Source organism: Lampetra fluviatilis, chromosome 1 (genome assembly GCF_964198595.1).
Source record: "Lampetra fluviatilis chromosome 1, kcLamFluv1.1, whole genome shotgun sequence".
Classification (NCBI taxonomy): Eukaryota; Metazoa; Chordata; class Hyperoartia; order Petromyzontiformes; family Petromyzontidae; genus Lampetra; species Lampetra fluviatilis.
The window spans coordinates 15,548,043-15,571,721 of record NC_136275.1 but is presented as its reverse complement, the minus strand read 5'-3'; the positions used below and the strand labels follow the sequence as shown (position 1 = coordinate 15,571,721).

Sequence of the window (23,679 nt, the reverse complement as noted above, 5' to 3'; positions counted from 1 at the left end):
TCCATCTGTCTTCTTGGTTCTTTCGGTAAAGCCACGTAGAAGGGAAGTAATACAATAATAAAAATAAAACAATAAAACAATTCTCACGACGTTTCGGCCACAACGCAAGCAGCCGTCAGCAGCCGACAGACCTGGTTTTCACCTGAGGACGGCTGCTTGCGTTCTGGCCGAAACGTCGTGAGAATTGTTTTATTATGCTTTATTTTTATTATTTTATTACTTCCCTTCTACGTGACTTTACCGAAAGAACCAAGAAGATTAATCCCTGCAGTCACGAAAGCTTTAAATCGAAAGTGCACATCTGCTGCGACAATATCCCTTGAGGTTATAGAAATAATTCACCTGAGCGTTGGGTTGCAATGTCAAATTTTTTTGTCAGTTTTCAGTTCTACTGCTGGCTTCCAACGGTTCACGGCTATTTGTTTCTTTCATACACTTGTCGCATACGAAACATGCACATTTTGTCATGCAGTACACTCGTGAGTATATTTGACCAGCCTGGCCAATTAATTTTTATGAATGAATTCTCATCTGTAGTTTCCGTGACACTATCTTTGGAGCAACAGTCGGATTGTCTCCTGCAAGCTTGACAATTTGCTGAAATTGTCTCACTACTGCAGCTTTCACAAAGTGTTATCCACGGATGGTTATCTTAGGGGCTGGTCAATTCCTTCTCTTGTTTTGCTTGAGCTTCATGTTGAGGACTTGTGGGACCAGATTAGTGTGATTGTGCATAGGAACTGCAGAGTATCACTATTGCCGCTTCCCTGAAACAACATTGAAAGTATCAACGAACTCATGAACGTGTTATTGGTATATAATGACAAATTAAAGATAAAGAAAGTGTAATTCTACCATATATCTAAACAGAAATGTATTCTGTCTTTACTCACTCTCCTGGGCACCGCCAAATTGATGATGTTCTGCAAGAAAACGGCAAAAATTATAGCATTCGACATTTTGGAAGAAACTCAATCTTAACATGTAATGTTCTAAAATGCTTGTTACTATTCAGTTATATCAAGACTAAGCATATGTAGTGTCTTCAAAAATTACTCACACCGACACGTTGTAACAAGTCACCTGCTTACACTTTATTCACCTGTTCTTGCGCCAGTTGTAGGCACTCCGAAAATTATCTGTACAGTCACATATACTTGACTTCTCCCCGCTCTTATCTATTCTACACCTCACTTATCCTGCACTCAGCAACTCTGCTCTCAGCGACTCCGCATACAGCAGCTCCACACTCAGCGACTGCACACAGCAGCTATGCACTCAGCAATTCTGCATATAGCAGCTCCACACTCAGCGACTCTGTATCTCCACCGCTGCCCTCACCTACGCTCTTATATACCCGCTCACCCATCTGTCCCGGGCGGGGGGTTCAGCAAACACCGGCTGGAGTGGCAGCGGCGAGATGTCTTCACTCTTGGTTCCCAAGTGTAGTGATATTAAATGAATCACTATGGCACATAGCACCAAGTGTCATAGAAATGGGCGCTGAGGCTAACATACCGTGCAGCACCATACAGTGGGTCACAAATGGCATGATACTGGGTGCTAGCAGAAGAGAACCAGATGAGTCCTCTTGACAGAGTAGGAGATAGCAGCCTCCGCCAGCGCCACAGGTAATTTCCACAGTCAGTCACTGGGGGAGTGTGATGGGGGCGGCTGGCGGTAGGGGGGGCATGTGAGGATGAGTCACCCTGGCACCTGGTTAAGCACCTGATGGGCCGGGGTGAGGAATGTGGGCCAAAGGTGAGCGAGGGGACACGGGAAGAGTAGCTGAGAAAGGTCTGGAGAGTTCCTGAGGGGGGCGTGGTTAAGGGCGGAGCCAGAAAGGGAACAGGTGTAAGGTGGCCTGGAACCTTACGGAATATTCCAGAGGTAGGCATGGCCAGGGGTGGAGCCAGGCCGCGCCGAGAGGGATAAAATGGAAGCTCCATTCAAATATTGGGGCTGTCTGAAGGTGAAGTGGAACTCAAGTGCTCTGTCTTCGACATCGTGGGTCAGGCAGAACGTTGGCCGCTCTGACCCGATTATAGTTATCCAGTATGCGAGAGAGATAGGTGTATTGTAGTCTCGAGCGTAACGAGAGTGAGAGATAGGTGTATTTAGTCCCGTGTGTAACGGTGTTGCATGAGTGTAGAATAAACGTTGTTGCCTCCTAAATAGTGTCTCTGAAATGACTCACTACACAAGCATTGGCACAGAAGCATCTTTCTTTTACACAATATCTATTCAGTATAGCCCAGGGATTGGCAACCCGTAGCTCCCGAGCCAAATGCGGATCTTTAAGGACTGTTTTGTGACGTTATTTATTAAGGAACGCCTCGTATTCATATGCATTGCGGCTCTTGAAATAGAGTGTTTTTACCGTATTGGAAAAAAAGGCTTGTTATTTTGTTTGCCAACCCTTGCTTTACCCTGTAGAGAATGAATGTTTAATCCGAGTTTTATTCCATCATGCATATCTTAGCTGAACTTAAAAAAACATATTTGAAATGTTGGGGTATGAATCAGAAGACAATTATTTGCTTAATATATATACATATGTAATAAGTGACTCCGACACAGTAAGCACTTTAAGTCGTTTATTAATAAATCTTCGGTACAGCTTGGTTGTCTTTTGTCTCTCTCTCTCTCACTAAGGAATGATCGCCGCCCAGGCGGCTTCACTGCCCCGCGCCACATGGCGCTCAGCCGCTCTCTAACACGCCGCTGGCTGATGGCGCGCTAGGGAGTGGTTGAGCGGCTGGAGGTCGAGCCGCCACGTGGCCGATGGAGATGGCGGGGCAGCAGCAATGGAGAGCTCCTCTTGATTCTTCACACCGACCCCGCACCTTGCTCCGGCCCTCGCTTGTATGCGCTTCCCTGCGACTAAACCCCGCCTCTGGCCACGCCCCTCATGGAACCTTCCGGAACGTTCCAGAGGCTTCCCGGGTCACTCCACTCTTTCACCATAACTGCGTAGCAAACAACGTCCTACATAATACAGATGGCGCTCTCATTACACATATTACAAACCTTTGAAAAGCTATAACAAATAATCTATTATAGTCATTATATGGCTCTATATTATAGCTATACAATGAAACTTATTTGGAGGTTATTATGACTATAGTTATTGCAATTTCTGCTATTTGAGTAAAACAATTATACAATGAAGCGACCTAGCTTTAAAGATGGACTCCAAAATTTCATTTTGCTGGGAATTTGGAATGTCATGACATGTTTCCAGACAGTTAAGACATCAGGTTAACTGAAAACCATAGTGTAGTCGGATCCAAAATTTTGAGCCCTGGCTCATGGCCTACAGCATTATAATGATGATGCATTATAATTTTAAACAGGTGTACTGTCCCTGAGGCTAGTGAGATGTTTAAATATGTATTATTACACACCTCATTGGAGGTGACTTCCAGCTGTTTTTTGGTTTTTAATTAATTTTACACATGGGCTGAAAATTGGATAAATGTGTGCCAGCTATTTTCCAATGTGCTAAATAGAATGAGAAAATAATGTACTATATCAAAATGCACGATACCATAATTTTTATTTTTACCTGTATAAGCATCTGAATATGAGTACGAAACATTTGGAAAATTAAGATGACGTGTAATGTAATATTACTGCCCTCTACAGACACTCTTATCAGAACACTTTGCTAGGAATGCTTTTGGATAAAGAAGATAAAGGTCAGAAGTCAGCAACCAACATACAAAGAAGAGCCATTTTTTTAGAATTCGGTAAAAAATATTTAAAAAGTTGCAATGCATGTGAATAACGTCACAAAGCAGTCCTCAAAGAGCCCCATGCGGCTCTGGAGCCGCAGGTTGCTGACCTCTGATATCGGTAATCATTACTGACATTTCGATTTAAAGCTTTCGTGACTGCATGGATTCATATTAGGATGCTGCCTTTCCGACAGCCCTGTTCTTCACCTGAGGACGGCTACTTACGTTGTAGCCGAAACGTCGTGATAATTGTATCTTATTATATTTCATTTTTATTATTTCCCTTATACGTGACTTTTACCGAAAGAACCAAGAATATTACTGACATTGATGAGCCATTGCAGTCCTCTATGGGGGGGGGGGGGTTCACGGATAGACTTGCACATGTTTTCATAATAGCCAATCAGGGTGTGTAAATTACAAACGAGCCACATAAACGTTCCACGCAGGCATTATATTGTCTGGAATATATTATATTACTTGTACACATTTCTTACTGCAACCTCAAACATCATGGCCAATTTTTATCGTCGCAACTGCTGCGTGAAGGTTTCCAAAAGATGTCCTCTCAGATGAGTTGCATTCTTTGGCTGACATTCCATCCTTTTTCTTGACATGGGCCATCATCCCTTCTATAGAAATGTGTCCTGCTATTTGAAATAAACTTAACTTATTCCCAATCATATTTAAATTACGCGATCACTGCCATGTCACGAGACAATCCCTCGCCGACCGTGGAGGTTATGTTCCTGAAAGCCTCTGTGGTTGGCAAAATTGTGGTTGGCAATACTAAGGTCTTATGGGAAATAGGGGTTGAGGGCAACCGCGACTGCGTTCACACTCGTTAAAGCCTAAGTTGCCTATTCTTTGGTTCTTTCGGTAAAGTCACGTAGATAGAAAAATATAAATAAAGTGAATACAAATAAGAAAATAAATAACACTAATGTAGACTAGCCTGGTTCTTAATCGGAATGAGTGTACTGGCAATCTCTAATGTGGACTGTAGTCTGGTTATTAAGTTTGGTGAGTGTACTGGCAGTCTATAATGTAGACTATAGCAATGGTTATTAAGCTGGTGAGCGTATTGGCAATCTATGTCGACTGTAGAAATGGTTATTAAACTGAATGAGCGTACTGGCAGTCTAACACATTCCTGCGGAGGGAGCTGGTCGTAACGTTGGGTTGCTCGGTCAATGGCCAGGGTCAACAGCGGCGTGGTGTATTCCGCAAATATACCCGACTGTTAGGGCAGGCACAAGCCGGCGTGAGTAGGTTACACGGTCCTTCGGAGTGCGCAGGTAGGAACTTGGTTGGAAAGCGGCGTTCGGGGGGGGAGGGGACAGTTGGATGAGTGGGCATGTTTACCCTTCCCCACCCCACCCTCCCCGACATCGTCAACCAATCGCGGCGTTGCTCGGTGTTTGGTGGGGAGGGGATTGCATGAGTGGGCGTGTTTACACCCCACCTCTACCAATGGCGGCCCCGCTCGGCGTTTGGGGGGGGGAAGTTGGATAATTGGGCGTGTTTACCTTCCCCCCCCCCACCCTCCCCGACATCCTCAATCCATCGTGGCCCTGCTCGGCGGTCGGTGGGGGGGGTGCATGGGTGGGGTGCATTCCGATGCACGACAGACAAATAATCCCTGGTGGGCAGTGTGGAACCTGTTGTTCCTACCTGTAAAACGTTGAGTTTTATAAGGGCACCACGGGGTGACCAGCCCCTCCTCACCCAGCCCCACCCCTCCCACCCCCCACCCAGCCCCACCCTCCTCACCCAGCCCCTCCCCACCCTCTCCTCCCCACGCAGCCCCACCCTCCCCACCACTGGCCCCTCCCCACCCTACCCTCCCAACCAAGCCCCTCCCCACCCTCCCCTCTCCACCCAGCCCCACCCACCCCTCCCATATTTGGAATGCACGGACAGAATGATCTCCCGTGGGCTGGTGTAACCAGGAGGTTACTACCAGTATAAAGAATACCTGATGGATACAGAAACCTGCTGTGGCCGCGCCAGTGAACTCTTGAGTCTCACCACCTCGTAACAGAAGGAAGAGGGGCTTTGTCAACCCTCTTGGTTGCATGCTTAGGGGCCATGATTAAAGGAAAAATTAAAGCAAATAAACGGAAGACTTGATTTGAAGCTTTGTAACTGCAGGAATTACTCTTGGTTTTTTCGGTAAAATCACGTAGAAAGAAAAGAAATGTAATAGAATTCGACGTTTCGATTGCAACACAAGCAGTCGTCATCAGGTATAACTAAATTTGAGAGAGAGACAAAACACAGACACGGAGACACAGATAGACACAGAGACCCACTACCTCGGTGTCGTGGCCTTGGAGAGAGTGAGGGGGTTAGAGAGAGAGCTGGGTCTCCTGGAGCAGAGAAATTAGCATATCAATGAGAGAGTTGTGTGGAAATCCACCCGGCGGCAGCAGGGGGAGAGAAAGACCCAGCATTGCATTACATTTCCAAAATTCTTTTTTTTTATAACTGCCTATTTCTCTCTCAAATTTACCAGGCTTTCATAGGTCCATTCGCTATTTCTCTCCCCCTGCCGCCGCGGGGTGGATTTCCACACAGCTCTCATTGACATGGTAATTTCTCTGCTCCAGCAGACCCACCTCTCTCTCTCTCCCCCCCTCTCTTTTTAAGGCTACGACAGAGGCATTGGGTCTCTGTGTCTATGTTGTGTGTCTCTCTGTGTCTCTCTGCCTGTGTGTCTCCGTGTCTGTGTCTTGTCTCTCTCAAATTTAGTTCTACATGATGACTGGTTGTGTTGCAATCGAAACAGCGTATTCTATTTAATTTATTTTCTTTCTACGTGACTTTACCGAAATAACCAAAGAGAAACAATGGAAGGTTAAACGCAGAATTATGCGTAGCAATAGGCAACGTCCACACACTACAACAGTCACTATGCGGAAGGGAGTGGTGGTGGGATGAGATGATGCATGGAGGGGACACGTGGGTGATTTGAAATTAAGATTGCTGGTCCCCGTACTAAACCGCAGATACACAAAACCACATACCGCAGTTATCAAATCGGTGTTCTGAAGGGAAACCGTGGATACATAAAAACCGTGGATGCAAAAAACGCGGTTGGTGGGGGATTTTTGTATTTGGCATTTTGACAGCTATATTTACACCATACCGTGTTAGAGGTGATATCAGATCTACAGTTCACCATTTCTGAACGCACTTGCACCTTTGATAAACGCAAAACGTTTGTGGGGCATATACATGCAATCAATATATTTTTTACATTATCAGAGCTGGAATAAGCCAAATTAAGCAGAACTACATTTAATATGCAGTAATTGTTGACCAGCCTCAAACCATAAACTTGCAACAATTGAACCCCTATTTTAATCATAGATGGCTGCCTGTACTGGATTCTGACGGAGGGTTTAGCTACCTAGACACCTGAATAAATGTTCTTGGTGTGGTCGAAAAGGGAAGTACACACCCTGCATTCTGAACAACGCATCTCTAAATAATTCATGCTGCCCTTTAGAAGGCAGTGCAATACTAATTAACCCAGCATTTCGGCCCTTAGGAGGCAAACGTTTCTTTCGGCCCTTAGGAGGCAAACGTTCCTTATCCTTCTTCACTTTGCCCTTTAAAAGTTAAGCATCTTACCTTGGAGCATAGCCTGTCTAGAAAAATATTCTAATATCACTAAATTGTGCAAATTTGGTTAAACACAAGCAGGTGTGAACAAATGCATATATCTGCACATACATTATTTCCACCACAAAAATATGAAATCTAAATAATTAAATAAGGCTTGTCATATTTTAAAGCAAAAATAAAGTAGTCACATTTTCCATGATATTGGATTACTTCAACATTTCACAATTATTTTTTTCATTTAACTTTTTCATATTGCAGAGCTGTACGTAGGCATTATGGCTCGGCCTGCACTCGGCGTTGCGTCGGTTGCAAGGAAAGGGTTGCCTGGCAGTACATCGTGAGGACCACTATGCCCGGTCGAGGCCTGGAAACGAATTGATTGCATTGAAACAAAATGTATTAACTATTTTTTGTCAGAAATTCCTGAGTGTAATAAACTAGGGCTTAGTTTTAACAAATGTGCTTAAACAACCGAACTGGCCTCAGTCATTTACAGAATGTGTGGCTGAATCAAAGTATTACAGTACCCCACATTTTAACACAGTAAGAACACATTCAATAAAATGGTTTGCAGTTTTACACAATGAGGCCTACTCATGTTTTGTTTTAAATGTTTTTATAAAGTTACAATTATATTCCATACTTGAAAGCACAATTTATTTTAGCCTTTGTGGATATTCATATTTTACAGCAATGAAAACGTGTTTTCAATTTGCTAAAATGTCATTGCAGTCAACACGCACAATTATAATTCACTGCAGTATTTTCTTGAGATCATGAGCATGCCAGCTTGAATGCAAATTGTTCTTTTATTGGCTAACAGCATATATTCACCTCAATAATAGACTTGAGAAGGTCTCTATCTGGGTTAGTGTTTGCTTTCATGGTTATATTGAGATATAGTGTGAGAATGACATCTAATTTAATTTTGGTTATATATGCAGTTTGACAGTGAATATATACAAAAAAACTTGGAAAAGGGCCAATGTTTGTGGCATAAACATCGAGAAAATGTTACATTGAAAGTTTGTAAATTGTCAGGATAAAACGTTATTAAAAGCTCAATTGCTTTTACATATTGGTCATATGATTTACAAGTTGTTATGTAGTTCAACTTAAATGTTTTATTCTATTTCGACAATTTAATATTTACTGAGCTTACGACATTGTTTAAAATCCTAGATGGTTGACTGTACAACAATGTCTCGGACATCCACGTTGGTGTGCTGTAAAATAAATAATTAAATGTGGCAAAGATTTAATAGAAAATATTCCAATTTCAAGAAAAGTGTTTTATACTCTTTAGCAATTTACAATATGTTTGTGTAATATTGCTGCTTCAGCATCTGCAGTAAAAACACATTTTTATTTGAAAATATTTCTCAAGAGGCTTACTCTAAGAACCCCTGGTCAAATATTTTCTCATTCTGTTCAGAAATATATGAAAACCATGTTAGAGACATACAAAAACGAGCATACACAACTTATATATATAGTATGTTACATTATTCACACGCAGAAAGATGTTCTGATTTTTTTATTTTCATATTTTATTTTTCGTCTTTTAAAATTTAAAATAAAGTAACAATAAATTAGATTTGAGCCCATGACCTCTGCAGATACAAGTCCTGAATTAATCTCGCACACCACAAGGTCTTAAGATGCTGTATCAGTGTCAAAGCTATCCTGTGCAGAAAATTCAAAATCCATCACCACATGCACACACATGAAGGCATACAGATTAAACAAACACACGTGTGTTCACCTTTGTTTTCATAAATGAACATGTCCAAGAAAACACCTGCCTCCTCCACTCATACTCTCACACGCACGCTTAAAAAGAATCACACTTTAATTTTGGTGCCAATTCACATGGTTTAAAATTAAGGTATCTCAAATTGTATCGCTGTAACTAAAAATCAATAAAAAACTTTTAATTGGTACGTTGTTTTGTTACCTTGATTTTTACGCATAAACAATAACACACGAGTCACTGACGCTGTCTCAATGCACTCTATCTTTGCTCATTGGTTGATGAGTGGGAGGGTTCGTGGTAGCTACTCACTGCAGAGGGCTAATATAGACGGACACGGCTGCTGGAGAGTGGAAACGTGACATCAATTGCAATCAACATCGACCAAGGGTGGCATGCCTGCAGCGAATGTCAACCGTTCTCTGAAGTAGATGAAGCGAGTAGAACTACGACTTTGGCACAGTACATTTTTCGCAAAAGTGATGGCTAAAGTGTGGCAATTTTTTTTACAAAAAGGTCACTGATAGGGTGGGGGCACTAAACATCTTAATTTTTTCTGACAAAAATATATTTAAAAAGCATATGTTCATAGTAAAAACAAAATTCAACCGAGTGACATCCCTAGCCTCTACCCATTTCTGTCGTACAATGGAAATACAGAGTGGTGTATTGCATCCTTGAAATAATATAGAGGAAAGCGCCTGATCTAATGTATTGTATTTCGACAGCTATTTTCAACACGACAGGTGGACAGGGCCTTTCTTTCTGTATCTCGGTAACAGGTGGGGGTTTCATTTCATTTGAGCCAGATTTGCAGATGTTTGCAAAGGTTGATAAAGATTATTCTCCCACAACAGGCAGTGTTTTCACTAAGGTTTCTTGACAAAGTCAAGGTCAGCAAGTGACATATCACATAAAAGAGTTATTTAACAGAAAAAGAAACACTTCAAAAGAGTGAATTTGTACAGCACTCACCCTGACTCGGCACCTACTCAAATGGAGTTCAGATTTAAAGACTTGTGAGGATGGACATGTGACAGATGGACATGTGACGCGGCTTCCTTTTTCCCATGACTGAAACTATATGTGGAGCGGTGGCACAGTTACAAGCTCACTCTGATACAAAACCAGCATCCACCATTTGATTGCTGGCCACGGCTAACATCAGTGGTGAGTGATATCTGAACTGGTACTGGCCCCACTTCAGCCCACAACCAAGATGGTGAAGTATGGTCAAACAACTCCCAATCATGATGCAGTGTGGGCGGGGGGGGGCTTTGTTCAAGCGGCAAAGCCTCTACAGCTGGGTCATGTCACTGCTTCCCCTTGGGCCATGTTACACCGTGATACCGCTGGTCCATGAATATTGGTCACAGTGTATGGTACTACAGGAGCAAGTGTTGCAGATACGTTTTGTCCTGTGCCGTTATGCGTAATGTATCAAATATTTTCATACACAGCACAACCTTGCAGCTGTGCCATTTTTTTGGTGGCCACCTGTTTTTCTCTCCATGTTTTCAAACTTGTGTCAGCCAATAACAATAAACAGATTTCACAAAAATACAGTTTTAGAATTATAAAGCTGGCTACTTTCATAGTTAAAGTATTCCCAGAATTTAAAGTGTGTGCATTTAAAACATCTATTTTTAAACGGTTATTCTGTGCAAAACCCTTGTTTTAACACAGAGCACTACAGACCTCTGTTTCGATTGTTTCTTGCTGCATGGGGTCTTCTTCCCCGAGCCAGAATGGACCCGCATTCCCCTATGTTGGTCAGCAGTTAATAAGGGTTTCAACTGTTCGATCTATGCAATACGACCCAGGCACCTGCTGAGCCACGCAACCATTCATTGGTCCCTTTTTTCTACTTTGCGCACTAAACATACTGCACATCGGCGACTACAATAATTTAGCAGACCCTGCATATAATTGAATATTTTTTGATTGTTTCACAAAAAGAGTAAAAACCACACAATTGAAATCTGAGTGAGAATTTGCAGGATGTGTGAGGCTGCAGTTGAAGGGTTTGTTGGGGGATGTTGGTGGCGATTGATGAAAGACAGTTCTTGCTCTCTGACTGAGTGTTGTCGATGTGTGATCATGTGCCATCCAGCAAAAAGATGGGCGGAACACAAACACCACGCTTGAATTTAAGGAAAATACAAAAAAAGTGTGTTTCATCGTACGTAAAAAGTTACAGAAATTCTCGAAAAATCGAGAACCTCTAACCCAAGCACTCGCAATTCGATGGTCACACGTCTTTTCTCTATACAGTAAAACCTTGTATTGCGAGTAACTTGGTCTGCGAGTGTTTTCAAGACGAGCAAATTTTTTTTATAAATATTAATTTGATAAACGAGCGAGGTCTTGCAATACGAGTAGTAGGTATACGCTTTGTCTGCCGAGCGTCACGTGATCACAACTGATATACGAGTGCTTTGATATACGAGTGCTTTGAATTACAAACACGTTTCCGGAACGAATTATGCTCGCAATCCAAGGTTTTACTGTATATAAAAAAAAATTTCATGTTTATTTATACGTGTGTTCATATCGTTTTATGTTAATCTTTCCCCATCCCTTTCAGCAGTCATGCAGTGACCATAATCGTCCTGGCGACTCCAATAACGTGACAGATGCGGCCGACTCCATGACCAACACACGACTCTAGAATAGTCTTCCAGCAGATAATATCCATTCAAGTATAAAATAACGATTTTTTTCACTTAAAATTTAATTTTGCTTCAGTCCGCTGGCATTATTATGAAACTGAAAATGCAATTCGTCTTCTGTTACTGGGGCTTGATAAATGAGTGCTCGGAGTATACGGAATGGCAAACTGGCGCCCACAGCAACCATTCACTGAAGTGGGGAAACAACTACACAGGGACCTGCTAAATAATACATGTAAATAAAAATACATATGGATTTCAATCAGCACTTCAAAATAGATCGTTTCTGTACATGCAAGCCTCATTATGAAATACTTTAGGGAGGGAAATACAACAGTGAGCACAGTACATTGCTCAGGGACGGCGTGTCCTTGGTAGTTTTCTTCTGACACTCAGTTCTCCAACGGCGTCACTGTTTTCTTGAAAAAAGGGAGAGAAAAAGAAGCAGCATTCCTCCTCAAATGCTTTGCTCCGCCTCCCGCTGCTCTCGGGGGACATTGTCAAGACCAGAGGGTGAGTCACAAAGTGGAGCGTTGTCCCTGGATACATGGGCCGGATCGTTGAGCTGTGTGTTGCAGTGGAGCGCCGCAAACTCCAGCGTTGCTCACCGGCTACAGGTCAGCATCGCCATCAAAGGGCAGTGGCAGGGGCTTCCTCTTGGGCACTCGCCGCCTGGGTCTCTTTGATCTCCTCCTGAAAACAACAAACTTAATGGTGCTGTCCCGGTCACTCAACTTTTGCTCTCAAACAACATTTAAAGATATGTACACAGGCAGAATCATAATTACTGCCAACCTGAGAATGAAGGTCGTAGGTTTATGGTGATTATCCTTATTACACAAAAAACACAGTTACAATTACAAACCATTTTCTTTCTAATTTCCTAGTCGTGAGTTGGAGATTGCATTTTTCCAAAATATGATCTTTTATCTTAAAAAAAAAATCAAAGCCAATATAGTTTTATGTCACTATCCTTACTATATATGCAAATGTAGGAAATTACTGGATTATTCTGCTAGTTTCTCATTACAAAGAAGTCACATTTTTCTTCGTAATTAACTGATTGAATGCTCTTATCATTTAACTCCTGGTGCTCTAACTGTGTGAAATTCACGTGTAAAAGTATTCGCTAAATTATATATTTAACTCCTAATACATAAATCAAAGCCAATTTTCATCAAAGATAAGGTAACATTCATCAAGATATTTTGAACACCGATGATAGTTGAGTATTTAGTGTACAAATAAAACGTGTGAGCATCGCAGGTAACCTTACCAAAAGAGGTAAGCTGTGAAGAAGAGAAACCCGATGATGAGGAGAGAAGCCACCGCCACTCCGTATACCCATCCCCGCAGCTTGCCATCTGAGGTCACATGTTGTGGCACACAAGCATGCCTAACTTAAAATCTAGATCCTAATTTGTCATGGAATGTAGCTTTAGCTATTGTGAAATATTGATTGAATAAAAAATAACAATTGCTTCCAACCATTTGCAAATTCACAGGCTTCCTCATGTCATGTTGGTTGTGTGATCATACATCGCCACACTTGTTCATACATCACCACACTGGTTAAAGTGCATTGATGAAGAGGGGCCTAGGACCGGTTTCAGTATCACTCGCTACTGACGTTGGCTGTGGCCGAGAATCAAACTCCGGTCACCGGGTTCATAGTACTGTGACTAACCACTGCACCATAGCTCCCCCCCATTGCTATTAATTAAATGAAATTAATTACTGTACCCTTGTATTAACATTTCATCTATTCTCCATGGATAAAGCAATTATGACTCACATTGTAATTTAAATTGAGGCTACTGAATTGAAATGACAAATATCCAAAACGATGTCAGTTACTATACAGAATAATCAACCACGGCAAGGCATATCCCAGGTCTGACACACAGTAACAGAACATTATGCCTTTATGTGTAGAGGAGTACCGCGAGGGGCGAGAGCGGGAAAGTGTGAGTTTGTGGAAAGGTCGTGCAAGGGCATGCATGATGCAACCTTGCGTAAGACTCTCTGTGAGTGGGGGCAATTGGGGGCAAACAGGTGTGGACGTGGGAACATGGGGTTGGCACCGTGGAGATGGGGGTGATGATAAGGATTAGCGAGGGCGAGGGGGTAGACGGCAGCCTAAGTGGGAGCACGTGGGGACTCAGAATGAGTAGGGATATATAAGCAGGAGTGTGCGTGAGCTCTGGGTCGTCGTCGTTGGGAGAGAGAGGAACGAGAGCCTGCGTGGATGACATCCCAGCTGCCGTCGAAGAGGGCTCGAGATGTAGAGGTCTCACCTCGTCGCCGGGCGATGTTGGATGATCCCCCACCCGGGGCAGACGAGCCGTACCGGGGCGTAGATAAATGAAGGGATGTCCGCGTAAAGGACAGAGTTCTGACGTGCGCCATAATGGGTGTAAGCGTCAAGTGCAGAGAGTGTAAAGTAGCAGCGAGTGTACAGTGAACAGAGTGTGTATGAGTAAATAAACGGCAAGCAGCCTTGAGCAAGGGTCCTTGTCTCTGGCTGGTTCTACAATCCCCCTTGGTGTCAAGAAGTCCTATTTAACACGTGCGTTAGTGGGATGCAGGGACCCACCATCCCCAAATGGCTCCAATGCCCAGCTTCCCACCTCCCAGGCCGGCTCAGGACTGCTGGGCAATGCTGCACCTCCCCCCAAGCCCTGCCCCCAGCCCTGCCCTTCTGCCGGGCGCTCTCTGCCCCGTGACACCTGGGTGCAGTGCTCCAGAGAGCCCTGAGGAGTGACCACCTCCTGGTAGCCCTCCTCGCATACACAAACATCCCCCTGGACGGCAAGCACAGGAACAGAAATCTGGAATTAAAGAACGAAGGAACATAGTGCAATGAAGGGTTTGCACAGTTGTGCTGTATAGGTCTTCAAAATATTTTCGGATTGTACTGCATATTGTTCTGGCATTTCTTGGAGATTTTTCAGGAAAGGAACTGAAGTGAAACATCAAACATTATGCCGGACATGTGGTACACCCCAAAAACACATCCAATAGCTAGAGGAACTTAGTCATCTTCCTGCAGTCGACACTATCATCTAGTGTCAAATGTGTGTCTGAGTAGCACGTACTTTCCAACCAATTATATTTTACATTAATATGGTATGTTACATGAATGTTTAAATTATAATCTTTTGATAATATTGATATTTTGGCATCTGCCGTGGATGTAAGATTTCCACCAATGGATCACAGCCATCAATAGAGATGAATACAGGGAAACACACTGACTTCTGAGTTGTAATAGCAGGTGCTTGTTGGTTAGTAATCATTATGTTTAAGATTAATAACACACCCAAAAGGTTGTATAAAGAGAGCAAAACGCGTGTTTCTGACCACTGTGTCAGTTCTCCCACCATGCCTTGCATATTGCATGACCTTCAACTCAAAAGTCAACATTTTGGATGTACCATATTCATTTTGATAACCACACCTTTTTTTGTCTATAAATAACTTTTTGTGTAATATTAGTCTTGTTTCCAGTCTGCCCTCTTCCTGTCATAAGTTACTCATAATTTATAGCATATTTTGTAATTTATACTCTTTGTTTTTTTCGGTAAAGTCACGTAGGTTAAAAAAGAAAACAAATAAATTAAATCACGACATTTCGGAGGCAACACAAGCTTCCGTCTTCAGGTGGAACCGTCACAGCAAAATTACTGTATCAAGTGACGGTTCCACCTGAACGCGGAAGCTTGTGTTGCCTCCGAAACGTCGTGATTTAATTAATTTGTTTTCTTTTTTAACCTACGTGACTTTACAGAAAAAACCAAAGAGTATGGATCCTTGCAGTCACGAAAACTTCAAATCTAGAATTTTGGTAATTGGTTTAATCATTTTGGTTGGCATGGGCAACCAATATGTGGCAGGAGAGGTTTGTAGAATACATGTCTGCCTTTATCTCTTCGTTGCTTATTGTATCACATCAGGTGCTATGTTTAGCCTAAGGATATCTAGGGATTACATAAAACCGAATTCAGAAGATATCCATGGTCAGAAATCAATGTTGGGTGAAATGAACAATATCACAGATTAGGTACATGACCACTCTAGTAGGGGGAGGTCCATATTTACCCACATTATTACGGAAAAAACAACAACTCAGAAACATTTTAAGTGCAAAAGGTGAACCATCATGTGAAATGCAATTAACATTTCCATGTGAGCACTTTGAATAGCATGAGTTCACCTGTGGTCGTATCTGAGCATCAAGTGTGACTGGTATGCATATGTGAGCATGTGTGTGTGACTACGTAGTATTTATTTCCATTCTCAAGAGATGGGCACGTGCATACATATGATACCAGTGCATTACAATTCCTAATGAGGAAAATTGTTCTAGTAACCAGATTATACTCTGGAGAGCCATTACAGCAAACAAGCTAAATTAAGTTTTTGCAGTTATGTACAGATTTATCTTTAATTGCATACACATATTAAATGTAATGTAACCCATCTGCAAATTTAAATGTAAAAGCATCAATATGAAATGGTTCAAATGAGCATGAGATTGTGTAGCATTGAGCTGTCTAGCAAAGTCGGATAGTCGGCTTAACAGTGACCACTAAAACTCCTCGCAAAAATGGAATAAGCCCATGCTAATTGCCAATGCCTTCATCAATATGTCACAGTGTATAGAGGTACATGTAATAATGCCTATCATGATCCAATAATAGTTTTTGTTTGCAGGGATGTGTGTGTGTGTGTGCGTTTGATTATAACAACCTGCATACAGATGGATTTCATGGAATACGTGTAAATACATACATGACAATACAAATGTTCAATTACGATTTTTTTTTTCTAAATTGAAAAAAATCCATTTTGTTCTGTAGTGTATGAGTAATAAAAAAGATGAAATAAATCTACGTCTGTTCTTTATCGCCCTAAAATTTACATATTTTATTGGACTTCTCGACTTACATTAACCAGCAGCATTTTATTACGTAGGCTCCGCACAAATTTGGACCTTCTGGTGCTCATCAAACATTATTATTATTAAGATCTCCTCCCTCTAAAAGAGGGACCCAGTGAGCAGAAATGTTTTTACTCACGTTGAGCTTTTTCAGAAGGATGATGATTGAGACTATTATTCAACTGTACCAGTTGAACTTTGTAGTTATTCTGCATAAATATTTATTGCATCGTGCAATGGTTTTGTTAAAGAAATCACAAAGTGTGTAAACATAAATCAAGTTGGGAGTTGGGAGTTCAGGAGTGATTGAATGTGTTTGTATTGCAGTGACCATGTTGGCGACTCGCTAACCTCGGCACAATAAGAGTGTGGCAGGAGGCAGGGTGGTATGCAGGAGTGTACGGCTTTGGGTTGATTGGCGAGAGAACAGCCACCTGCAGACACACGGCCAAATGTTATTTACAGAGCAGCAAATCCTTACAGAGCAGCAAAGTCTTAAATCGCAAAGAAAAATGTCCATGAAAGCACACATAGCCCGAGCGAGCAAGTGTTTGGAGATAAAACCTAAAAATGAGAAGACTGATCTATGTTGCCTGTAAGGCAAGTGTATATAACCGATTTATCTTCCACACTCTTAGGTAAAGTCCACTGGTCATACCTTGCCTGAAATAATTTAAATTCACATAGCAGAGGAATTGGGTTACTCAAAACATGACGATACAAAATATGCCGAAAATGAAATAACAGTGCATGTCATTATATATTGTAACGGACATAATGTACAGCTTTTCACTGGCTTGCAATTATCATTAACATTTATTTACCCAAGCAAGCCACAGAGGTAGGGAAGATGTTGGTATGTTTTGTCGCAATTGAGCAATTTTTAAAGTTTGCATAAATCGTACTATGATGCCGGCACACATAGCCTACTCGTTTTTGAATAATATCACGTTATTCAAAGCAGACGGTGCATATTTTATGGAGCAAACGACGCACGTATATTTTTCATAAATACGCTCGAAGCATTAACCAGGGCAGCCAAGGGGGCTCGAACCGCAAACCTCTGTAACAAGCGACAAAACACACTATTGCTCGGCCATGTCATGGCAAGAGGGACAGCGGGCTGTGAGAAGATGGATTTGAGGGGAGGGGGGCAAGGTAGAGATGGGAGTAGCACAACTTGAGGCCCAAACCTGTGACATTGACTCCATCCGACCGCTGACACCAGAGGTCCCGTCGGCCCCCTACCCAAGGCCCAACGTGCCACTCATAGCTGTAGCATTTCCCCCCTGTCACATGCGGCACAATAATGCAAGCCACAGTATTTCACAAATTATAATGCAGCAAATCACATTCTACAGACGAGGAATAAGAATCGAGCACAAAACTCGAGTACAGTAATAAAGACAAGGTGTTTCATTTAGTTTTGTTGTTGTTTGGGAAGATGTACTAGCTATAGAACATTTACAACTGGAATATTTGATGTGTGTATTCGAGTATGTTTCAGATTTATTTTGTATCAAAGGGTGCTGTATATAAAATCGTCAGGACATGTTGATGTGATGTGTGTGTAAATCCTTACATGGATGACTGCACATTTTTACTTGTGTGTGGATGTGCAATGGTGTGTATCTGCACCAATGTAGAATATTTACTCGCATATATATAAAACCGTGAATAAATGATGCACATTTATGCTTGGATATGCTTGTGCAATGGTATATGCATGTTTGTTTCTTTATACCCCATGTAGAATATTTGTCCAATTTACATTGAAGTAAATATAAAATATAGCTCACTGGTTGTCATGTCACAGTAGATTGTATCCTTTTATTTATTATACAACACTGCAATATGGAGACAAGCCATAGCAATGGGGTTGTGTTGTTTCGTGAACAATGAAGTTCGTTCAATTATAACATCCTGGGGACATTTTTAACAAAGCAAGTGCATGCATTTTTGTATCAGCAGGGACACGAAATTCATATGAGTATACATGGGAGATGTTGCATACAATTGCGCACTTGTAATAATCCAGGTATACGTAGATATACCCACATGCGTGCAGGCACGATTGTGTGTTTATTATCAGGTGAAAGTTTAGAGATATAATTGTCTTTAACAAGGGATGTCTCCAGTCAATTATGAGAAACAAAAATTAACTGCATGATAACTCAGTAAAAGGTAAAAAGGTAAAGGTGCAACCTTGAAACAGCTTTTTCAAGCCACTGCTGATGGAAGGGTCTCTAAATAAAGATCCCCCATATAGCTTTAACAGACTGTTGGGGCAAGTGCTGTTACCGAGTAACTGGCACGGTTATTCGCTGTGAAGACCGTCACAGCACACGAGGAGGTGGTGGCCAGCACCACGCCTATCCGCCGTTGTCTCCCAAGTGGCAACGCTTACACATCACAAGAGGTACTTATTTGAGGCTTAATTGACCTAAGGGAGGCCTAGGACCGGTTCAGTTAATCGTCACCAATGTGGGCCATGAATGGGAATTGAACTTGGGTCGTCGGGTTTGTAGTGCAGCACGTTAACTGCTACACTACCGCTCCCCTTAGTCTCCACACTCACTACCCCACCACATGCGACCTGCTGATTGACTGTGTGTCTATTTTTACTTTTGGGTGGACAGAAACGTGGGGGATTTAAGAAACTTGCACCATTGTTTCACCTGCCATGCCAGAAGATTTAACAAGACACTCTGGATTGTCCAATGTGCTAACCATTACACTACGGGAGCATCCTAATGTGTAATAATCCAGGACACTAACAACAGCGATATGTGAACAAAGCCAAATGGGTAATCGAAAAGGCAGCTTTTACTTTTTTAGGTTAACATGTGTGTGTCTGTGTGTGTGGGACTGTGTGTGCTGCACAATCCCCACCAGAGCACTCGCGAGCCTCCCACTGCTGGAGAGGGCAGCTGCCGAGCATGCCGTGTTGTGGGAGTTCTACATGCTGGGAGCGGGCCTGCACCCCCGGCCCTCTCGGTCCAGCCACAGGAACACCGTGCCTGCAGCTTAACAACTGGCAGACGCCCCATGTGGACCATGTGCCCAGCCGGCAGTCACCTGCACGACAGACCGCTGAGGAGATTAAACCTCTTGAAGGTGCTCTGGACGGGGCGGGGAGAGGAAACTATACTGGACAGGATGTCAAACACAAAACGTCAGATGAAATGGAAGCTATCTCTGTTGCAAGACGCAGTGATGGACACAGTCAAGTGCAAATATCACTTTAAGAAGATATCAATGAAGGAAACGGGCTTGTCCCAATGGCGCAAAAGGATTATAAGAAGCATAAGAAGAAGAGAACACAGTACTTCAGATAGAAGGGTGCTGCGGTGGCAAGATTTTAACTACCTCGCCTGGCATACAGGAGGTCGTGGATTCTATCCAACCCTGATGCCTGTATATAGTATTTGGAGTCTGCATGTTCTCCCTGTGGTCCTGTGGATTTTTCTCCGAGTCCTCCGGTTTTTCCCCTCCACATTTAGAATTATGAGTTTACAATATTTGGCTCCTATACATTTTCACACGATAAGCCACTTTATTGGGCGATAATTTGTGGCCAGGTCGCTTCTGAAAAAGAGGTTCATAGCTCAGTGGGCCTTACCTGGTAAAATACGTTTTTCTATGCAATGGCCAAGAGATCAAAATATCTATTATATTGGCAGTGAATGGATACAAAAACTCAAGTACTCAACTGAATAATACCAAACTTTTATATTCACACTGAAGCGCTCTAATGATGCAATACATTCACACTGTCTTGCTTATAAATCGACTTCGAGCAGATTTTCATGAAAGGCAAAGAAAGCATGTGTACCTGAATGGGAAATGAACACGGTAATAAAAATGAAGCTATCTAAATAATAAAATAAGCAAACATTATTGGTACACAATACTCAAAGGAACCGGAATACAGTTCGACGACCACCTTGTTAAATGTACACACACACAAAGACAGGTCCCTCGTATAGCCTTAACAGATTGTTGGGGAAAGTTATGTTTGCTAGCACCTATGAAGGCTGGCACGGCACATGAAGGGATGGGTGACCAGAACCACGCCCGGCCACCTTTGTCTCCCTCGTGGCGATCTTTACACACTGCACCAGGAACTCATTTGAGGCTGAGTCGACCTAGGGTAGGCCCAGGACCGGTTCAGATAATTAATCGTCACTGGCAATGGCCGTGAGCGGAAATTGAACTTGGTTCGCCGGGTCCGTAGCGCAGCGCACTAACTGCTGCAGCACCCAAATACCGCATATATGCACAATTAATTCTTATTTAAGAAACACACATCTTTAATACTGAAACTACATGTCCCCAATAAGTAAGAAATAACATGCTGAATGTAAAAACATAAGTTAATTGTCAACGATGAAGCACTCAAAACACACGAGTGTTGCAAGTACTGGGGCACACTCATGTGAGCTATTGGTGTAGACATCGTGCTGTGTACCGTTGGACATCCTTTACAGTGTGTACGCATGTTGTATATATTAGATCTTGAAAAAAAAATACATTTTAACGTAAAAAAGTGTAATGTTCCGAAATTATGCTAATTTAAAAAAATACGCAAATAATGCATTTATGCTAATTAGGTTCTGCTTGGGTTATCTAGGGGTATTACCAATCGTGATAATACAATAAAGGTGCAATTGTATTAGGTTATGCAAGTGTATGGGATTATGATAATTAGGCTCGGCTTCGTTGTCTAGGGTGTACAGTATTACCAATTGTGATAATGCATTGATTCTCGCTTTAACTTTTACTGATTATGTTTTAGTGCATTTATGTCAGGTCTCAAAATTCAGATCTCACCACAGGAAACAGTTGTCATAAATAAGATTATTATGCATCAATTTAGGAAGGTACCACTCAGACTCTTCTGTGTTAAACAACTTTAATGTCTAAAAACACTCTAACATGTGAATACTTATGCTCGGAATTGTCAACACAATACTCCTCGAGATGTCCTACTCATTGATCCATACAAATAACCTTCAATGGTTACGTTTGTTAAACTGAGCACAAAACAATCGGCTAATCTCTCAGAGTCGAGCGAGCATACACGGTGATAGGAAAAGTTTATTTTAAAAAATGAATGTGACAATATTCATACGAACAGTCATAAAGAAACATGTACCCGAGGTAAAAAGTATACCTCAATTAATTCATTGCTAATATTATGCAATTAACGAAAACTAATTACTAAAATACTTCTAAACGACCGTATTCATATAACTCAATGGGCAGCAATGCTTTTCACGATCAGCTAATATTTAACGCAGCACCTTGGAATGGCAACCCTTTTCGAGACACGAAGATAACTTTTTCGAACAATCGTATTAGTCCCGATATGCATGTTATGTGTGTGTCTTCTTTGCCACTTGTTGAATTAGCGGCTTACGCGGTACAGCGTTCCTTGTACTGAAAATACCTCAGGTTCCCAGTAGGGCCGCTGGGCTGGCATGTGTGTGTATTGAACACATGGTGCTCTTGCCTGCGCCGACACTCTTCCTCTTGGCTGCACTGGTTCCACTGCTCCGTGCTCTTTACCCTGGCGTGCAGCTGCCAGCTTCGCGCAGGCACCCGGTGGTGCCTCTCCCGCTCTTCCTTCAGGCTGCGCCAGCTCCCTCTGTGCTCTCTCCGTGCTCTCTTTGTGCTCTCTCCCTGAGAGTGCATTTTCCAGCTTCGTGCAAGCACCCGGTGGTGCCTCTCCTGTTCTTTCTTCAGGCTGCGCAAGCTCTCTCCGTGCTCTCTCCGTGCTCTCACCTCTGGCGTGCAGCTTCCAGCTTCATGCGGCCACCCGGTGGTGCCTCTCCTGCCCTTCTTTCAGGGCTGCACTGGTTCAGGCTCTTTCCACTGCTCTGTTCTCTCTCCTTTGGCGGGCAGCTGCCAGCTTCGCGCGGACACACGGTGGTGCCTCTCCCGCCCCTTCCTTCAGGCTGCACCAGCTCTCGCCACGATGCTCGCTTAGTCGATGCCTGGCGCTTTCCACCCTTTCTACAGGTTGATTGCTCGTCGTTGCTCGTCACTCTTTTTCTCTCTTTCTCTCTTGCTGCAGATGCTGGTGGGAGCTGGCACTCAATGTAGAATATAACTTTTAGCCATACTTCGTCTGTCAGCGCCGAAGTCACACTCGGCGACATACCGCTTCTCTGCAAGCCTCATCATCCATGGTCAATTGCGGGGCCCACCCCCGGAGCTTACCGCAGCAAGACTCAATTTCCGTTGATCCTTGTAGACTTGACCTTTGCTGGTGTGCAGCGCTGTTTTTCAACTTTCGTGCTCTCCGCCCTTCTTCCAAGAGGGCTCCTGCTGTGAGCTACTTGTCGCTGGCTGGATCACTCACTCTCAAAACTTGTAAATTGTATTAGCACACCTCTTAGCTTCTCACAACTCTTATAGCTTAGCATAATACAACTTATTGCAGTCCTCGACTCAGCAAGCGACTCAAAACATAAGGGTAGATATAGAACAACACTTTCAGCGATACTCTGTCGGTCCATGCTGAACTCAGATCTTAACAATACATCGTCCCTTTTCTCTGCGAGGGGGCATATGATCGATTATTACAACTTTCAAAAAACATATTGGCAGAATTACTCTTAATATACATTTTGAAAAAGGGGGCATATATACAACAAGCAGGATACTTTTTCACTTACCATCGTGTAAGTCACTTGTTTTAAATGTATATAGCAGCGACCGTTGCCATAAGCCATAGCCATTCTCCAAGAAATGCCCTCGTTTGTCAATGTTTTGTCATTCACCTACTTGTAGAAAGTCTTTCAATTCCCACTGTATTTTTCATTAATTTTGTGCACACGTGCGTAGAAAAACTTCATCATGTGCGCAGTAATTGGAGGAAAGTAATCACTTGCAAAGGCAGCCTCTCTGGCTCGTAACAAATGTTCTGTGTCG

General features: G+C 42.6%; 1 protein-coding gene across 6 annotated transcripts in view; it reads right to left on the bottom strand.

The window, feature by feature from the left end:
• Positions 1-8,044: 8,044 nt before the first annotated feature.
• LOC144933004 (thrombospondin type-1 domain-containing protein 7A-like) overlaps positions 8,045-23,679 on the bottom strand; it is a 576,967-nt gene continuing 561,332 nt past the window's right edge. For 5 of the 6 annotated variants that reach the window (XM_078857465.1, XM_078857438.1, XM_078857456.1 and 2 more), the window contains 6 exons: positions 19,633-19,818; positions 17,934-18,029; positions 17,092-17,174; positions 14,395-14,629; positions 13,075-13,162; positions 8,045-12,491 (listed from right to left, as the gene is read on the bottom strand). In XM_078857465.1, coding sequence (XP_078713591.1) covers positions 12,410-12,491; positions 13,075-13,162; positions 14,395-14,629; positions 17,092-17,174; positions 17,934-18,029; positions 19,633-19,818 — 770 coding nt within the window. In that variant the 3' untranslated portion in view covers positions 8,045-12,409. The remainder of the gene's footprint in view (positions 12,492-13,074; positions 13,163-14,394; positions 14,630-17,091; positions 17,175-17,933; positions 18,030-19,632; positions 19,819-23,679) is intronic. The other variant, XM_078857475.1, reaches the window with a different exon arrangement.